The sequence below is a fragment of the Nuphar pumila genome, chromosome 6, assembly GCF_984573655.1.
Source record: "Nuphar pumila chromosome 6, dmNupPumi1.hap1.1, whole genome shotgun sequence".
Classification (NCBI taxonomy): domain Eukaryota; kingdom Viridiplantae; phylum Streptophyta; class Magnoliopsida; order Nymphaeales; family Nymphaeaceae; genus Nuphar; species Nuphar pumila.
This window is the reverse complement of record NC_143254.1, coordinates 16255482-16274467: the sequence shown is the minus strand read 5'-3', so window position 1 is coordinate 16274467 and position 18986 is coordinate 16255482. Positions and strand designations below refer to the sequence as shown.

At 37.8% G+C, this 18986-nt stretch overlaps 1 protein-coding gene across 3 annotated transcripts in view; it reads right to left on the bottom strand.

The window, feature by feature from the left end:
• Nucleotides 1–18986, bottom strand: part of LOC149834103 (peptidyl-prolyl cis-trans isomerase CYP21-4-like) — a 50507-nt gene that overhangs the window by 14947 nt on the left and 16574 nt on the right. For all 3 annotated transcript variants that reach the window (XM_090009966.1, XM_090009967.1, XM_090009968.1), the window contains one exon: nucleotides 18070–18155. In XM_090009966.1, the coding sequence (XP_089866092.1) occupies nucleotides 18070–18155 (86 nt within the window). The remainder of the gene's footprint in view (nucleotides 1–18069; nucleotides 18156–18986) is intronic.

Genomic DNA, 18986 nt, shown 5'->3' with positions numbered 1-18986 from the left:
GAAACACTTTGTGATTCCAAATGTTTCAAAACATGTTGACTGACATTGAAAAGAAAAGAGAAAAAAGTCTCACATAGTTTATTAAAAAGTACCATTTCTAAGCAACAAACTATATGTTTATTTAAATAGTAAAAACAATTCAAATTGTAATATTATAATAACAAAAACAATTCAAGAAAATGTGCCGTGGTGTATGTTGTTTGCTGATCATATTATTTTGATTGATGAGTCTAGAGTTGGGGTTAATGCTAAGTTAGAATTATGGAGACATACATTGGAAGCAAGAGGTTTTAAGTTGAGTAAGAATAAGACAGAATATATGGAATGTCGGTTTAGTAAGCAACGAAGTAGTGATAGGAGTAGTGAAGCTTGGTGAGCAAGAAATACCGGTGGATGACTGTTTCAAATATTTGGGATCTATCATTCAAAAGTATGGAGAAATTGATGGAGATGTAAATCATAGGATAAAGGTTGGGTGGATGAAATGAAAAAGTGCAACTGGAGTGTTGTGCGATCGTAGAATGCCATTGCGGTTGAAGGGAAAGTTTTATAGAACGACAATTAGGCCCGCTTTACTATATGGTACGGAATGTTGGGCTGCCAAGAGACATCATATTCAAAAAATGAGTGTAGCTGAGATGCCTATGCTTAGATGGATGTGTGAAAATACGATAAAAGATAAGATTCGAAACGAGGAGATACGTAAGAAGGTAAGCGTTGCATCCATTGAAAATAAGATGAGAGAGAATCGTTTACGGTGGTTTGGACATATTCGGCGAAGGCCTAATGATGCTCCAATTAGAAGGATGGAGAAATGAAAAAATATATTAGTTAAAAGAGGTCGGGGTAGGCCTAAGAAGACTTGGATGGAGATGATAGGAAAGGATATGAATGCTTTGAACCTCACCGAGGACATGGCATTGGATAGAAATGATTGGAGGAGAAGGATTCATGTGGAAGACCCAGAATGATTTTCTTTTTTGGTTCATATCGCCGATCCCAATTGTTTTGGGATGAAGGCGTAGTTGTTGTGTAAAAACAGTTATATAATAAATCGATGTGCGGTAGCAATCAACATGATGAACTGTTTACCACCAATAAGGGACATAATATCTGAATCATGATAAATCGCCAAAGTGAGGTGAAATGAAAAGTGCAGACTTGCACCACTGACAAAGTTGGAGACAAAAACCAGAATGCACTACAGAATTTGTGGCGACAAAAGTAACAGAGTCCTTTCCATCCATCGTTAGACTTGGAAGGATTTGCTCCTATGCTGCTATGCATAATGATAAGTGACTATAGTTGACTACAAGCTTTGAAAAAAACCTTGAAAGCTCACTTTGAATGCATGAAACCACATGCTTCTTTCACACTTCTGAAACTTTTCAGAAAGCTGGCTTCCCCCAAGACGAAATTGAACTTGTCAATGTTGAAATGCGCTTTTCATGTAAAAAAAACTGTTTTCCTTTCTAAAAATTATTTGGTTTTTGTCAAACCTGCATATGTATGTTTTTTTTGGAAAAAGGCCTAAGGACCATTGTCACACTCCCACTCAAGGCAAGCTACTTTCCCTTGAAAGGGATGCCCAAGAGGGAAAGTGCTTCCCCATGGGGGAAAGTGTGAACCCATTTCAACAGGCAAGATGGTTTTTTCACATTTATTATGCGAGCCTCACCACATCTTCCCCAAACATATGTTTGCTTCACTCCTCTTACGAAAGAGGCGCTCTTTCCTAGGGAAGGCCACAACACAAACGTTCTCTTAGTGATGCATTTAAATAAAGAATACGTCTTATCTACACCCTTTTTTTTAATTGTTACTTCCTACTTGCTTCCTCATGCATCCTAAACACTTCATAATTTATGCACAAGGCATTTGGCATTTTCATAAGCACATCTGGTATTAAATGTGCCCATGGGTCATATCTGTAATGAAATGGTGATATTCAAACATCACCACCAAAGTCCACCACATGAATACACAAGTGGATAATCAACAAAGGAAAACTCACAAAGGAGTCCACAGATAAAACCCGCAAAGGGGTATTCTCACAAAACCCACACAAGGGTTACACAAGAGATAAAATATTAATAATTTATTGATAAGGGAATGCAAGAATGCATAGAAGACAAATAGGGGAGTCATCCCCTTTTATATACATCATGGGAGGCTCATAGAGCCGTTGGAGCTAGTCCAACAACTATACTTATAGTCGTTAGACTAGCTCCAACGACTCTAAGCCCTCTAGTCAACTTGAGTTCACTAGACCAAAAAGAAGAAAAATAAAAAAAGGATTATTTATAATAAATAAACATATATACATAATATATATGTATACATATATATGATATATACATATGTTATATATATATATATATACATTTCAACACTTTCTCTCAAACTTATGGTACGATAATTGAAAGTTTGCCTAAGAGAAAGTGAAAACGAAGAGATGCGAGAGGTTTGGTGAAGAAGTTTGTCAACTAGTGTTCAGATGTAACATATGGTAGATCAATAATGTCATTCAGATTCTCCTCTCGAACATAGAGACAATCCATCTTGATGTGTTTGGTGCGCTCGTGAAAGGTCCAGTTGCAGGCAATGTAGATGAATTTTTTGTTGTCAAAGCACAATCGTAAAACTCCTTATATTTGAACTCCTATGTTGACCAAAAATCTTCAAGTCACACTACCTCCATCGTTGTTGTAGCATGGCCTGGTATTCAATTTCAGTCGAGGAAAAAAATCTTGTGTTGCTTCTTGCATTGCCATAAAATTAGAGATTTACGTAAAAAAACACAAAAACCTGTGGTTGAGTATTTGTTATTAAGATCACCTCCCCAGTTAGCATCAATATAGACAGTTAAATCCAAGATAGATAAAGCAGATAAGACAAGACCTTGATGAATAAAATACTTAATATATCTAATAATATGTGAAACAACTCCCATATGAACAAAAGTTGGAGCGTGTTGAAATTGACTAACTGTGTGTACAACATGTGTTATATTAAGTTTAGTGATTGAGAAATAAGAAAGAGCTTCGATTAGTTGTCCGTAGGGCGTAGGATCTGCAAGTAGATCCCCATCTTCAATTCTCATTTTTGCATTGACAGTCTCTAGAGTATAAACTTTCTTGTCATATGTGATACCAAACCTCTAAACAACATCAAAGGCAAACTTAGACCGAGACAATAGATAACCTTTAAGAGAATAAACAACTTCAATCCCTAGAAAGTATTTTAAAAATCCTAAATCAGTCATTTCAAAATAATTTTTGAGAAACTTTTTAATATTTTCAAATCCCTATTTATCTTCTTCAGTGATGATCATGCCATCCACATAGAGAAGAAGAATGATAATACATGCATCAGACAACTTAACAATAATGTAGTGTCAAACAAACAAGATCAAAATCCAATATCAAGCATGACCCGACTAAACCTATCATACCAGGCTTTCGGTGCTTGTTTAAGACCATAGAGAGCTTTGTCCAAACGAAAAACTTTTCTCTTAGGAATAGTTACACCAGGTGGAGCTTCCATATACACTTCTTTAACTAGGTTTTCATTAAAAAATATATTTTTGATATCCATCTGTTATATAGGCCATTTTTTAACAGAGGCTAAGGCTACTAAAGTCCTAAGAATGGTCATCCAAGCAATTTGAGCAAAGGTTTCTTCATAATCTATGTCATATTCTTGAGAATAGCCCATGACAACTTATCATGCATAATTTTATACATTTTGTATGCATGATTTTATGCAAAATTAGCATTAAAAACCCATGTTTAACTAATATTTGTGCATTGTCCTGCAAGGTAGCTTTTGTTCAAAATTACAGAAAAAAATAATAAACAAGTTTGGACCCACTTGAGTTTTTTAGAAAAGTTTAGTTTTCATTAACAAGCTTTTAGAAAATAATTTTTGAAGAATAGGTTTTGTAAAATTATTGAAAATCAAGAAACTTTTTTAGAAAAATTGGTAAAACACCCTCTAACCCTGACTTAACATTATAAATATCATGTTTAGAAAGGAGAGGGTTGTCTTTCCCTCAATGGAGTTCACGCCCCTCTCTCTCTCTCCTCCTTTTCTTCTTTCTCCTCTCCTTTTGTTCTTCCTTGCTCTTCCTTTTCCTCGCCGGCTGGGAGCTTTCTTTTTTTCCATTGGAGGTGTTGTGTGACGTGTGCTAGCGGAGGAAAGGCCGCTCTGTTCTCCCTAATCCATCGGAGGCGAATCCCAGGTGCGCTTCTTCTCCCCCTTCTCTTTAACTTTTTATTTAGCATAGTTCGTGGCATAGATTCGTTCCTTTTGATTTTATTATTTTCAGCATCATAATTAGTTTTTTTTAGTATTATTATTGTTGAAAAGGAATACACAGATCAAATCAGATTTGCTGATCAGATCTGCGACAGATCTGACGCAGCACATCTGTTAGGTCTGAACGGACAGTGTTGATCAAATCCTGATCTGGCCTAATCAGTCCTTGATCAGCCCAGACCAGGCCCAGCCCAACCAACGCTGAAGTGCAGATCATTTGATTTACCGAGCCATCCGAACTGCCTATTCGGCCCACCTGATCTGACCAGATCGAATCTGGTCAGATCCGGCTATTAGACAATAAGCTGATCTGCGATCTGGTTAGCCCAGCGCAGATCAGCCTATTCGGCCAGCGATCACGCAGATCAAGTTTGCGCTCTTTTTAAAAACTAGGCTGGATCTAGTAGCTGAGCTACAGTAGCGCAGCAGATTCAATATGCTGATTTTTGGGCCAGACCAGCGTGATATTCTTGTGCTGACCTATTCGGCCAGCAGCAGTAGTGCAAATTTGGTTTGCAAAATATTTTTTTAAAACCAGCTCGCCGCCAGCCGAGTTAACTTGAACAGAATGCTGAATCTGCATCTTCTTTTATATACATTTTCGGTCTGCCAGTCCGATCTAATCAGATCTGTTAGCAAATTTGCTAATTTTTTTGCCAGCGTCTGCAGTTCCAATCTGGGATCAAACTCGTGTTGGAGCAGCCCTGTTCTAGCATGCTACCATACCAGCTTAATTGCCAGACCAGTTTGGTCAACAGACTTGCCGTGCCAATATGATCATTGAATTGCGTATTAGTCTTTAAAGGGGCACGGCAATCTAGTTGGTTAGGATTCCTTTTCAGCAATCTAGTTATAGATATAAGCTAGTTAAATTTAATTCTTTTGTTAGTCTAGATTTTCCTTTTCTTTAGAATTAGATATATCTAGATTTTTTATTTAAGTGTTACTTCGGGTAACTAACATTGACTAGAGTAGGTAGTCTAGTTGTGTCGTTTGTTTTGTGGTTTGCATGTGGGTACAAGTTTGTTGACTAGAACGCGATAACGAGGGCCGTGCACGTGCGGACAAAAGAAGCTAGATTGCGAGGGAAAGAGCGCTGCAAATTTTTACTTTTCGTTATTTTATTTTTTTAGGGCCTCCGGCCATTTAATTTATTGGGTTGTAATAATTTTATTTTTATTCAAACCTCTGTAATAGGGTTATCAATTTTCTTTACATTTTATTCAAGGCAATAAAAATTGTTCTGTGTGGAGTACAAAGTTCTAAACAAGTTTTCTGAGTTCGACTTAGACTTTACCACTAGTGTTGTAACGCCCCGAAATTTAACCCAATTTTTTTTTTTTTTAAAAGCGGAAACAACTAATAATTCTCGGGTTAAGCATTTCAGAACGATACAGGAAGGTAAAAGCAAACCACACCATTTATTTCCACTTCAATAATAATAAAATCCAACATCAGAGTTTTCACATTGTGAGTCTCAAAACAAAAATCTCAATCTGAAAGAAAGCAGAACTGCAAGGGAACAAATAGATCAAGTCTCGGTCAGCGCCTCATCCCGCATCGCTCATAAAACTACTCTTCTTCTGAAAATAATAGAAATTATAGGAATTAGACTACCACGTCTAAGTAGGAAAACTGTAATTATTCTTGCAAGTAGATCATGTGTCAAGTGTGATGTGGGTGTCGTGTTTGAATTACAGTCTAAACATAAACACATAAGGAATTTAATGCAATAGCAATAATAGACATATATCTGAAGAGAAAGGTAGATTATGTAACAGTTTATACTTAAGCACAAAAAGCATTTTACTCAACTACAACAATTAAACAAGGTATTAAGCAATTAAAGCAGAACTTACACTAACATGAATAACATCTATATAACGTCCATAATATGAAATCAATTAACTAATATACGCACAGTTTAGGATGTGGTTTTATCATAAGCACCGAATATAAAGCATGATGAAAAAGTAAACAGTTGTCTCTTTAATGACTCCAACACAGTGATACCTAACTATTCTAGTTAATGTTTATCTTTTCTTATCCCGCGGGTACACACGGGCCAAGGCAACCATCACAGAAGAGAACGTTCGGGGTATATTATTCAAAGTTGTTTTATTAACCCGAACATTCTAACTGTGACTGAAATCCCAAGGGAGCGGCCAGTGACCGAGAGAAACTCCCAAAGGCCAAAACCAAAACAGGATGCATCCCTAACTTCTGCAGAAGAACATAGAACTACCACCTAGGACACATTTGGTAGTCCGGGTCCCCCGACTCTTAGGACTGGGACCAACGAGTTGCTTTACGCTCGAAACTAAACACATGTCCCCAGAGTTTTGTACCACCTACCCTCTCCAAGGTAAGCCTGAAACTGAGTGGGTTACTCTTTTTATTTAAATTTATTTCCCGAAGTACAGGGCATTTCCCCAACTTCCTTCTACTACCACGGCAGTAGAATTCCCATCCTTAGTTTATTTACCAAGGTGAATAAACCATCCAAACCCTTTTTCCATATTGATTGCTTAAGCCCACTCAAAGTGCTCCGGTGCCTTTAAACCAGTCAAGCACAGAAATTAGATTTAAGTTTCTTACCAGTGTTTTGATCATTATTCATAATGTTTCGGTACCTTAAACCGTCAAGCAACAAGGCCCCGGTACCTTTAAACCAGTCGGGCGCATAACCTTTAATATTAAGTTTTTCATCAGTTTTATTGCCATAGCATACAAGCTAATAGTCTAGTACCCGTACCGGGTATTCAACCCATATTGCCCATTAGACTGGGTTTCCCGAATGACACTAGTTATAGTTCATCCAATCCATTTTGTGTTATGTTCCAATATAATGAGTATAGTCCCTTTTAGATGATTGAGCATGGTACATATACACAACAACTAATGGAGTACTGCTGAAACAACTCACCCAGCCTATCTAGGCCTATCAATTTTGAATCAAACATGTGCAAGAATTAAGTCTTAACATTTTCCTCCAACAGGTACAAGGGGTTTTGGATTGATTAGGTAACAGTCCAGCTACAGTAATTGGGCCTGTTGGTTATCACAATTCAGCTTCCAAATTTGCCATGAGCATAAAATTGGGGTAAAGCAAACAATGTATAGGTATCCATTACAAGTAGTTTTCTTCAAAATAATAAGCTGCTCAGTTAAGGCTACTCTTCATATGCTACAGCCTATTGAACAACAACATATTGCAATATCCACCTAACATAAGTTAACCAAATTAATGTGCACAGGTCCTAGGCATGCCTCACCTCAACATTTCATATAATAAAGAAAAAAAACAATTCATGAGATCTTCAAAAATATGCACAGAACTGATTCGTGAGATTTCAAGTATTTTGCATTCAAATATCAGATCCTTATGAAGTCGAAACTACAACCCTTCAGTTGATAACAGAGTGCACGAAGAACCAAGCAGCACCTAATCCCCATACTAGAGTTAGTCCCGTATTTAATTGTGTAAGTTGTGTGTGACCTAGTTAAATACGGATCTATGTGTGTGAGAATCTGTATACTATATTCAGTTATAATAATTGTATTTATACCACAAGTTATTCACAAATTAGAAACCTTAATGGTGGTGTTAAACAATCCTTAATAGTAACCTGTGAAACCCTACCTTAATCTTTATGGATTGGAAGATAGAGTATGTTAGCATAAGGTGTAAGCAGAACCAGAATTATCTTAAAAGATAAGCAGAGTCTGATATATGAGATTAACATGTATCCAGGTCTGATAACAGTCATCAACAGATAACCAGATTTGCTCACAGACAGTGAAATCACAGGTAATCCGATTTTTTAGTAATTGTCAAGTGATATGAAAGCAGCGTTGGCAACAGGCTACCTATGATACTTTTAGTCACATAGGCAAACCGTATCAACCTATCAAATCCTAAACTGTTAACAGGCATACCAATCGTCCATATCCAGATAGGGTAACAGTCAACTAAACAAAACCAACAAACAAAACAAAAACGACGATTCAACACTATCAATTTAATATGGAATCACACCCACTAATTAATAGAATTTCATATATCCGACACACACTCAGGTTGTCATATTGTTCTGGTACCAACAGTGTACCCAACAATGCCCCAGTCGGCAGGAATCGAAGGTTGTCCTTTGAACAACCCAGAAAATTCATAGGTTATTAGGGATTCGAGAAGCCCATAACCGAACTCAGCAAAATTCCATCAACATTCAAAGCCCCTCGTTTTATTACACGAATACCCCATCACTTATTTGGATTTTCACCGTAGCCGAAATTGAAATTCCCTTTTTACAGAAATGTGAAACCAATAACCCCCTTTACGATAACAATCCTAAACAAACCCTATCGATTTGGGTTGTAGACAACCCACACTCCACCAACCCATGATTAACCTGAAAAGAAAATAATCACAGAAAACCTACCATTATCCGGCGAGGGTGTTGCGGCATCCACGAGTGGGGTCGGTCGGCCTGGACAGCACCACCACCGGCGAGGTCGGCTCTTCACTGCAAGGCCTCGAGCTGCAGCCCGAGATCGGAGGGTGATTCGAGGTTTAGAGAGGTAGAAGAGAGTGAGAGAGAGAATGGGACAGCGAGAGAGAGAAGGAAGGGTTCGAGGTCCTCCCTTTGTAGGTGGATGGCCCCCCGAAAAGGAAGGGAAGCATAGCCTCCCGGCGGCTGCGGCTTCCCCCTTCCCCATTTTCAAAAATGTTAGGGTTCAAAAGAACCCTAACCTGCGGCTTATCGGGGAAGAGGGTTTCCTCCCTCTTCATTTTTATCGGGCGGTCCTCTTATCGGGCACCCCCCCCCCCCCCCTTTGTATTTTTTTTTTCTTCTTTACAGTGTGTGGGCCGGGTCCGAGTCCGACCCACGACCCGCACTCGGGGTCCAACCACATGTTGGATCCGGGTCTTATTTAAAGAAAAAATATGGGTTCATAATTGGATTCGAAACCCCTCCTATATATTTATTTTATTTATTTTCGTATTTACATATTTTAATATTTAAATAGGTTTATCTCGTATAATATGGGTTCTGGATCTTAAACTTGGATCTGTGCCCAGATTCGCCCATTTTATGCCTAAAATACTAAAAACTTTAAATGTAAACATTGCGGTTATTACATCTGTAATAGGGTTATCAATTTTCTTTACATTTTATTCAAGGCAATAAAAATTGTTCTGTGTGGAGTACAAAGTTCTAAACAAGTTTTCTGAGTTCGACTTAGACTTTACCACTAGTGTGAACCGGTTAATTTAAGATTTGATGCACGGTTTGCACTGATAGTTTTTATCGAAAAATCTCTTTTAAAAATACCTTCAAGAAAAGTTGCATCTAAAACTAATCTGGCTTTGTATTGTTCAAGAGTTTCACCACTCTGGGTCTTTACCTTAAATATCCATCTATAACCTATGGGCTTCTTTCCACGTAGGATGTCTTGAATAGTCTAAGTCTTGGCTCCTTCTAAGGCTTCTAGTTCTCCTATCATGACTTCTACCCATTGAGGATGTTCTCTGGCTTGAGCATAGGTAGAAGATTCTACGTATGAATGAATTAAAACAATGTATGCTTTATACTTTGACGAGGAGTCATAGGACACAAATTTTCTAGGTGATTTTGAGATTCTAGATGACCTCCTTGTTGATATTTTGGACTGACTTTCAATGTTGGAATATTTTTCCAATGCACATGGTTGTTTAAGGTCCCTACGCCTAGAGTATTGTAAACAATCTTCATCCTTATGGGATTGCTCTTCTCTATTTTCATTATTATGAGATTAGTCTTCATTTACCAAACATTTCTAGGCTCATGATCTTTACTAAGATCATACTCACAATCATCATCAAAATTTGGAATTAGATTTAGCAAGAAGGAATACTCAGTTATTTCCTTAGGATTTTTAAAGTAAAAAAATCTTTTATTTTCCAAAAAAGACACATTTCTGAAAGCATACAATTTTCCATTTTTTAAAAACATAATGCCTATAGTCTTTTTAGTTATTTACATGAAATTGATTAGGACATCCAAGTATATCCAAACTCTCTCTTTCCATTTTTGGAAAAATTTTATAATGAAAAAGAATATGTGTGTAAAGATTGTATACTTGGAAAAATAAAAATGGTACCTTTTGGATCTAGAACTTCTTTGACTAATGAAAATTTTGAATTGGTGCATTTGGATATATGGAGTCCCGCTCTCGTTATGTCAAAAGGTGGTTTATTCATATTATGCAACATTCATAGATGATTTTAGTAGACATACTTGGATTTACTTCCTTAGACACAAATCCGAAGTTTTTTTATGTTTTAAAGATTCACAATTTTGTTAAAAATTAATTTAAAACAAATATTAAAATCTTCCGCTCTGACTCTGGGGGAGAGTTTCTTTCAAATGAATGTCAATCTTAACTAAAAACCCATAGTATTTTGCATAAAAAATCATGTCCTATGACTCCTCAAAAAAAGAAAATTGCCGGAAAGAAAACATCACCACATTATTAAAACTGCTAGGACTTTACTTATTTCAAAGGAAGTTCTAATAAGGTTTTGGGCCAAAGCCACTCTCAACGCGGTCTATTTAATAAATAGAATGCTTTCTCAAATTTTAGAAAACAAATCTCCAATTAAAATACTTTATTAAGACAACTCCCGATTTGAAAAGATTAAGAATTTTTTGATGTAAATGTTTTGTGCTTCTTGAAAAATACAACAAACTCTCCCCTAAAACTATTGAATGCATGTTTATTGGATATACCGATAATAAAAAAAAGCTATCCATGTTATGATTCAAAAAATGATAAGCTTTATGTATCTAGAAATATTACATTTCTTGACAAAAAAAGGGATTTGATCTTGAAAAACCTAAGAAAGAATTTGAGTATGCCTTTTTGTTTGACTTATTGCCTAAGTCCAATTATGACATAATTGAACGCTCCAAAATCCTGAACTTATAAAATTTTAAGAAAATTTTGAAACCTTCCAATCAATCATTTTTCAAAGTTAAAAATGATAGTTCAGGGGAAAATAATATTTGAAAGGAACAAGTCGACGGACCTTAGGCGGCTTACAGGCAAACTTCCTTTTTAATACTTTAGGTTCGTATCTCCATACATTCGTTCGAAACCATGTAAAATCAAAACAACAAGATTTTATATAGAAAGAGTTATTACAAAGGAACTTTTATACAAAATTACAAAATGTGCTCAGGAGCCAAACAACAAAGAGAGTAGATTCTTGATATCATCGCGTCATCGCGCCATCACCTGCAACATCATCCTAATTGTCACCTGTATCCGATAAAACGGGTCAAACTCATGAAAGCCTGCTAGGTGCATCAATATCAGACTAACATATGCATTAATACATTTTACATGCAGTTTCAGAAGTAAAATCAACATGATAATCTTGTTTCGACCTACGGGTACTCACAGAACAATACGTAAAAACAATTAAGATCGTTCAAGGGTTTATTATTTCATGTATTTTGATACCTTGAACGACTAGGTAAATCTGCACTAAAGAGGACGGTCTAATGACCGAGAGATAATTCCCTGGAGGCCACTTGTAATCGAAGGATACATCCGAACGTTTGCAGAAGTCAATGAGATCTACCACCTAGGATAATATTTGGTATAAGAGTCTCCTAACTATGATGACTGAGGACGCTGAGCCATTGCCACTCGAGCAGCATAGTTGTTAACAACTTGTCCATCAGAGTTTGTACCTCTTATCCTTTCTCTTGATAGAACCAAAGGATGAATGTATACGTCAGGTCTTATTTTATTTGATAACGCATTAAACCAAATCGAGCATCTTGCCTGTTAAGGTGTTCATCTCCATTTATGTGATTTCCTTTAACATGGTGCATTGTCGCACTATGAAGTTATCATAAACCTTCAGTCTATTTATCATTGTACTAGCATGTCGTGCATGTTTGATAGTATTACTACGATGAGAGAGATATTGGTTTCTCAGAAAGAACTTAAGCAACATTGAAAATCACGATATCCTGCGCCATAGGCCAGGAAATATCAGTGTCATTCCGGATGCATAAAAGAAGGACCTGACGTACATACCGCCAAAGGCTACGTAGTCGAAGCCTTTTCGTTATGTTGGTTCGAAGAGTAAAACTCAGTTGCAAATTCTTGAGTCCTGTCAATCTCAACTTATTTTAAAGTTTGAACCAGGTTGGAAAGGTGTTTAGAAGAACCCTTCAACGTAAGGGAATTTGTCCGATAAGCACGGACGCGACAACATTGATACAAGTGTGCATGAGAGCCATGCTTTATACTTAGGATAAGCCATGTATGAAATTGCTGGACATTACGAATATGCGAACGCAAAACACTTGTTTTGCTTTTTAAGACATCGGGGCATGCGAGCTTCAAACCTCACATGTAGATTTTTTTGAAATTGAGTTACAGCAAGCATGCACAAATTTATGCCTTTAAATACATACTAACATAATTTAAAGTAAGCAGGAGTACACAAAACTGCGTACCTTATATAATTATATATGTATATAGGATATATATATATATATATATTAAAGCAGAAGCATGTTCACATTACAGAGCAAAGACAAAGTAAATAGCGTAAAGCAAGGCCCAGTGTGTGAAACCACACATCGGGCTAAATAAATTGTATAAGCAAGGCCCGATGTACGAAACCATACATCGGGCTAAGTAAATAAAGTAAGAGAGGCCCGGTGTACAAAACCATATATTGGGCTAAGTAAATTGCATAAAACAGGAGCCTGTAAACGTTATAACATGACAACAAAGTAAATAGCGTAAAGCAGGGCCCGGTGTATAAAACTATACATCGAACTAAGTAAACTATATAAAGTTGAAGCTTGTTCACAATACAGTGCAACGACAAAGTAAATGACATAATTTAAAATGGGACAAGAATACGCAAAATAGTGTCTTTGAGTTAAAAGCATATATATATATATATATATTAGAAATGTTTCTTTATCAACATCAAGTGCAATTTTTCCCTACCTCGGATATGGTCTAAATCGCTAACGATTCCAAGTATAGGTTTTTAAAAGCTCATGCCTTGATAAGCGTGTCTCATCTGTTGTACCAATGTGGTGCGCTAAAAGGATTTTATCATGCTGCGTAAAAAAATCTTATATTAGCTGAATAAGCGATGATTGTGTCGCAGGGGTCAAACCCGAACCTATAACAAGTTGACCGGACCGAGTTGGGCTCGATGCTAGCCGAGCTCAGCCTGACTGCGCCTGTCAAGGCAGGTCGAGGGAGGGCTAGCAAGATTCCGCCGTGCTGGCTCGGTGAAACTGAGTCGGACTCGGCGCACCTGAGGTGGTACACAAACCACAAGGCGATTGCGACAATGGCAGCAAGAGCCACCACACTTCCGCTACGCTAATGCTATGTCACACGAACTCTTCCTTTGTGTTAGGTGAAGTCAACCACATTGAGGTCCATTTTTATCCAAAAGTAGATTCATTTCACCCTAATCAAGTTCATTTTTATCTATATTATATATATAAATACATAAATGCACACAAATACACATAGTGTTAACTTAAAACTGACAAAAAATTTATATATATATATATATATATATAATCCTCCACACACCCCTGCACCCAAGTTTTTTAAAGTGCTGCATCTGCACCCGTACCCGCACCTATGTGACATAGCACTAATGGCAATAACCATGGGGTCCACCTCGCAGCGTTTGTTCGCGAGCCGCCCGATCTTGGGGGGGGGGGGGTCGACCCCACACAGTGGTCCTCCCACCTACCAGCTAGAACCGCAAGCGACAATAGAGAGTTGTTGTAGGTGAGGTGGTCTTTGCATGCAGAGGAACCAAGAGCACCAAGGGAGGTGCGGCCTGGAAGTGGCAGGCGCCTGCCTTCCGGCCAACAGAGGAGAAAGGGGCGCAGGCAACACCCCTATTTTCCTGACAGAAGAGGGACCAAGTGCAGGTGGCTCGGTCTGTAGGGAACCGCCAAGGGAATAGGGAGCAAAGGTGGCGGTGCTACAGTAAGGTGGGTCGTCTGATAGCAGCAACGTCGAGCAGGACGCTAGTGCACGACAAGGGCGACACTGAAGGGGAAAATGACAGTGGCGTCGGCAGACATCTGGCCACCTTGCGATGGTGGTGAACAGGGTCGGCGACAGCTGGCCGGCGTGAGCAGAGCAACCCGAGATCTGCTCAGTGGTTCCTATGAGGAACAAGAAAGGAGGGAGAGGGAGTGGTGGCACGGTGGCACTAGGCCAGTGGTTGGGTCCATTGAGAAACAGGGAGGAGGGTGGTGGAGCTCGATGCTCCACCCCTCTACTAAATTGTAAGGGAGACTAGAGGATTTGAGGGAGATCAGATGCAAAGGAAAAGAGGGTGTGTGTGGCGGGGGGGAAGAGTTGTAGGGAGAGGAGAGAGATCAAAGAGATTACCTGCGCTAATCGGCTTCTGGTGAGAGAAGGATCCCGACGAGGGAAGAGTACGCAGAAGGAGATAGGGTAAGCCAAGAGAGAGAGACAGAGAGACGGGGCGGGGGTTTAGTAGAGAGAGGGAGACAAAGAGACGGGAGGATGCATTCTTTTTAAGATGAACTCCCCCACAGGGGGAGAGAGGAGATGTCGACCTATTTGGATCTGGAATGAATTTGGTTGGATCCGACCCATTTCATTTGGCTAAAGGGGGGAGGGGTGTGGATTGGGTTGGGTTAATTTGAACCCAACTCAATCTACCTTATTATCTCTCTCTCTCTCTCTATATATATATATTGTTAGAAAACAAAGGGTTCGATAATGAACTCATAAATGCACACTTAAGGTGCAAATACACAAACCCATTAAGGGGCAACCAAAAACACATAAAGTGCTAAACCCACAAAGGGGTTAAGCCAAAAGGCTAAAAGAATATCTCTTTATTATGAATAATAGGATATAAACCCTTTTACAATGGAGCTAAAACTCCCTCAAGAATGATCAAAATACAAGGGGGAGACCCCTATTTATAACACCTTAGAGGAGCCACATAGGGGGCTCCCAAAGGAGTCGTTGGGATCCCCCAACAGTCACATTTGTGACCGTTGGGGGCTCCCCAACGACTCTTTTGGGGAGCTTCCCTAGGTGGCGCAAACCACAAAAAATAAAAAAAGGAAAATTACAATCATATTCCAAATGAAATATGCATAAAAATAAGTGAAATGACTAAACTACCCCTACGACTAAGAATAGAGAAATATATATTTTATATATATAATTAGGAAGATACATATACATATATACCATATATGTATATGTATCATCCTTTATATATATATATATATATATATATATATATATAGTATATGAGTGCGGGTTTGGATTTGGATCTTAGAGGTCTAAATTCTCACAAAAAAACTTATTTTAAGGTGAATTGCAAGGGATAAGGATTGGATTGGACCCAAATTTGGATCCACATCAAGTCTTAATGCAATAAGGTTGAGTTTTTGGTTGGGTCGGGTCTGAATGGACCCAAACCCCTAGTTATCTTATGTGAGACCCATTTTGGGCCTCAATTGGATCCCCTGTCGAGATCCAGATCTTGATGGTGTTGTCTAAGCGATGAAACCTTGCAAATACACAATCTTAACACCAACACCTAAACCTGCAACCAACAATGTTGGCCAAGTCATCTGGATAAGCCTACCAAATGATAGCCTTATTAAAATTTCACTTTTGACAACCAACCAAACAAAAAAGGCTGCCCTTGGATTAAGTTAGCTATACGCTTCTTTACATGCACAAGTTTTCATTTGTGCATATCTCCTTTTGAGCCATGGATTTATTTCTTCAAAAATGTTGCCATCTGTACCAGTGCCTATACCTATATCCATGTAATTAGCGATTTTGTAATCTGGGTGGAAGTAATGAGGAAAACCAGGAAATGATCATCTGTGTTTTGCATTGTGCCTGAAACAATACATTTCCAAAAGTGCTCCAAGGAAAAGAACAGTCTTGATTGATTGGTAATAATGGACAAGAAGACTAGGAAGCCTACGAGGTTAAAAGTAAAACATGTTAGCAGAAGAATGCATCCAGCTGGCTAGCAAAGATCTTCCTTGCCTTCACCCTCCACCTGATGAAAACTGTCATGTTCACTTTCCTAAAAATAGAAAAATAAATGTCCTTTTCCTTTTATGTTGTGGCTTCCCTTGTCTCATGTACATGGGGTTAATCTTCAACCGTCTCATGTACATGAGACCGATAATCACAGTCATTTTTGTCTCTCCATAGAATAAGACTGAAGTTTTCATGTTCAATATGTAACAGACATCAATGAAAAGAAAAAGTGAAAACAGGTTACGATTTTGGAAAGGAATAACAAAGAGATTCTTTATTAGATAAAGTTCTAAGAAAAGAAAAGAAAATGTAAAAGTCAGGTTGAATTGACCCAAATATTTTGTATGTCACTAATATAGAGGCATAGGATATTTAAGGCCACTTTTTGTTGGTATACTCAAAAAGGGGTGATATGGGATACTGTATTGAAAATAGTGTCCTTGTGACACAATGTCCTAACTATTGATAAGCAGAGTGATTTGTCTCTTTCATAGAACAGGATTGGATATGCCATGTCTGTCACCAAGAAATACATTTTCATAGACATCAATGGATTAAAGAAAAGAGAAACAGGTTACACAAACAGAAGAAAAGTGTAATAAAAAAAATATTTGTTAGATAAGACACTAAGAAAAAAAAACTTCAAAACCTGACATGGATTAAAGAAAAATTACCCTACAATATCCCACAGGGGTAAAGATGTGGGATATTGTAGGGTAAGTTTTGCAGTCCAGACCTGGAAAACAGGGTGACATGGATCCCAGAGAAAATGAAGTATCCATGTAACACAGATCGCTCTCTTCATTATATTGATAACTGGTGAAGAAAATCCATTTCTTTCTACTATAGAAAGAGAGAATAGAAAAAACTTGATTAACAAGATCAAAGCCTAGTAAAAAAATCTCATAGTAAAAGTTTTTGGACAAACATAGAAAAGGAGAATGTCATAATAAGACTAAAAAGGATAAGTTAACAATATCATAATATTTTTGAAGAAATTCAGTTTTTAATTGTTTAAATTTCTAATAATATATCCCGTGGACATTCCCGAGGTTACACCACTTTTTCAATTCTCTCAAGAAAAAACCCTCATCAAGTTATTGCTAAGACCAATATCGTTTACTATGGGTTACAGTGAACTTGTGGATAGCTATGCATAAATCACCATTCGTGTGAATAGCACAATCAAAGAATAGGAAGCAGGATCTGAAAAGACAAATCAGAGAACAGGAACCTTTTCTAAAATTATCTGACACGATCAGATCAGTACACATCAGAGATGAAAAAGAAGCAAGGGCATGATGGTAGAACACAAGTAGGACAGAGAAGCCTTGCAGGCACAAACATGTAATGATGTATCATGACTAATAACTAAGTCACAGGTTTGCCTTACTCCTATTAGATAAGATTGCACAACAGATGAGATTTCACAATGTGTTCTAATGAGAAGAACATTGTATATTTCAGCTGATATATGTTAGCAAGATACTCTAAAGTAAAAATGTTTCTCCACAGTACAAGTGTATGAGGATGGAATATATTATATAATGGACAAGAAGATGTCTTCAGAAGACACAACATTCATAAAAATAAGAAAGTAATTGATATGAAATTAAAAAGACAAATTATCTTCATCAAATATACCACAAGTCAAGGAATTTATCAACAGTTTCTGGAGATGCTTCCTTGTAGAGCTCCACAGTTACCAAACCCTTGGAAGTGTTTAGAACCTAGAATAAAAACATAACAGAAGATGAAGATGTATGAGCTACATGGTCAGCAGCATGTGCATCAAATATAAATTACTTCCAAATATTTTCAAGTTAATTAGAAGAAACAAAAGAGAAAATAAACTCTAAGCATGATAAAATACAACCACCAAAAGTGATCCAATTTAGAAACAGTAACTGGCATAACAAGAATGTTAAAATAGGTTACATACATACCTATGTCACATGGGTGCGGGTGCGGGGGTGCAGCACTTTCAAAAAACTTGGGTGCAGGGGTGCGGCAAAAATAATATATATATAGTCCAAAAGTTAGACATAAATGACCCTGGGTGCGGTCAATGCACCCAGGGTCAGGTTGACCGCACCGGGTGCCGCACCCGCATCGCGTCGATGCGGGTGCGGCACCCAGTTTGCCGAGTCCCTGTGACATAGATACATACATATATATGTAATACAAGAATGTTAGAATAGGTTGCATACATACATATATATGTACTACATATACATGTCTGTAAATTGTTATTATAGTCAGGGGCATTTTGGTCATTTTCCCATTTGTAATAGGTACTGTTCATTAGGAACATTTTTTACACTTTAGAATTAGAGCATGGGCTCCATGGTCTCTAGACCATAGAGTCGTTGGGGGCCCCCAACGCCTCTATTGGGAGCTCCCCAATGGCCTCTTCAAGTGTATATATAGGAGTGTTTGCCCCCTTTTGTTCTTAATGCTTTTGTTTAAGCATTTCATCAATAAAGCCCTTTATTTTTTATATTTTGTTCTCTTGTTATAGCCATTGTTGGCTTTTGTATTATCCCATAGTGGACTTGTGC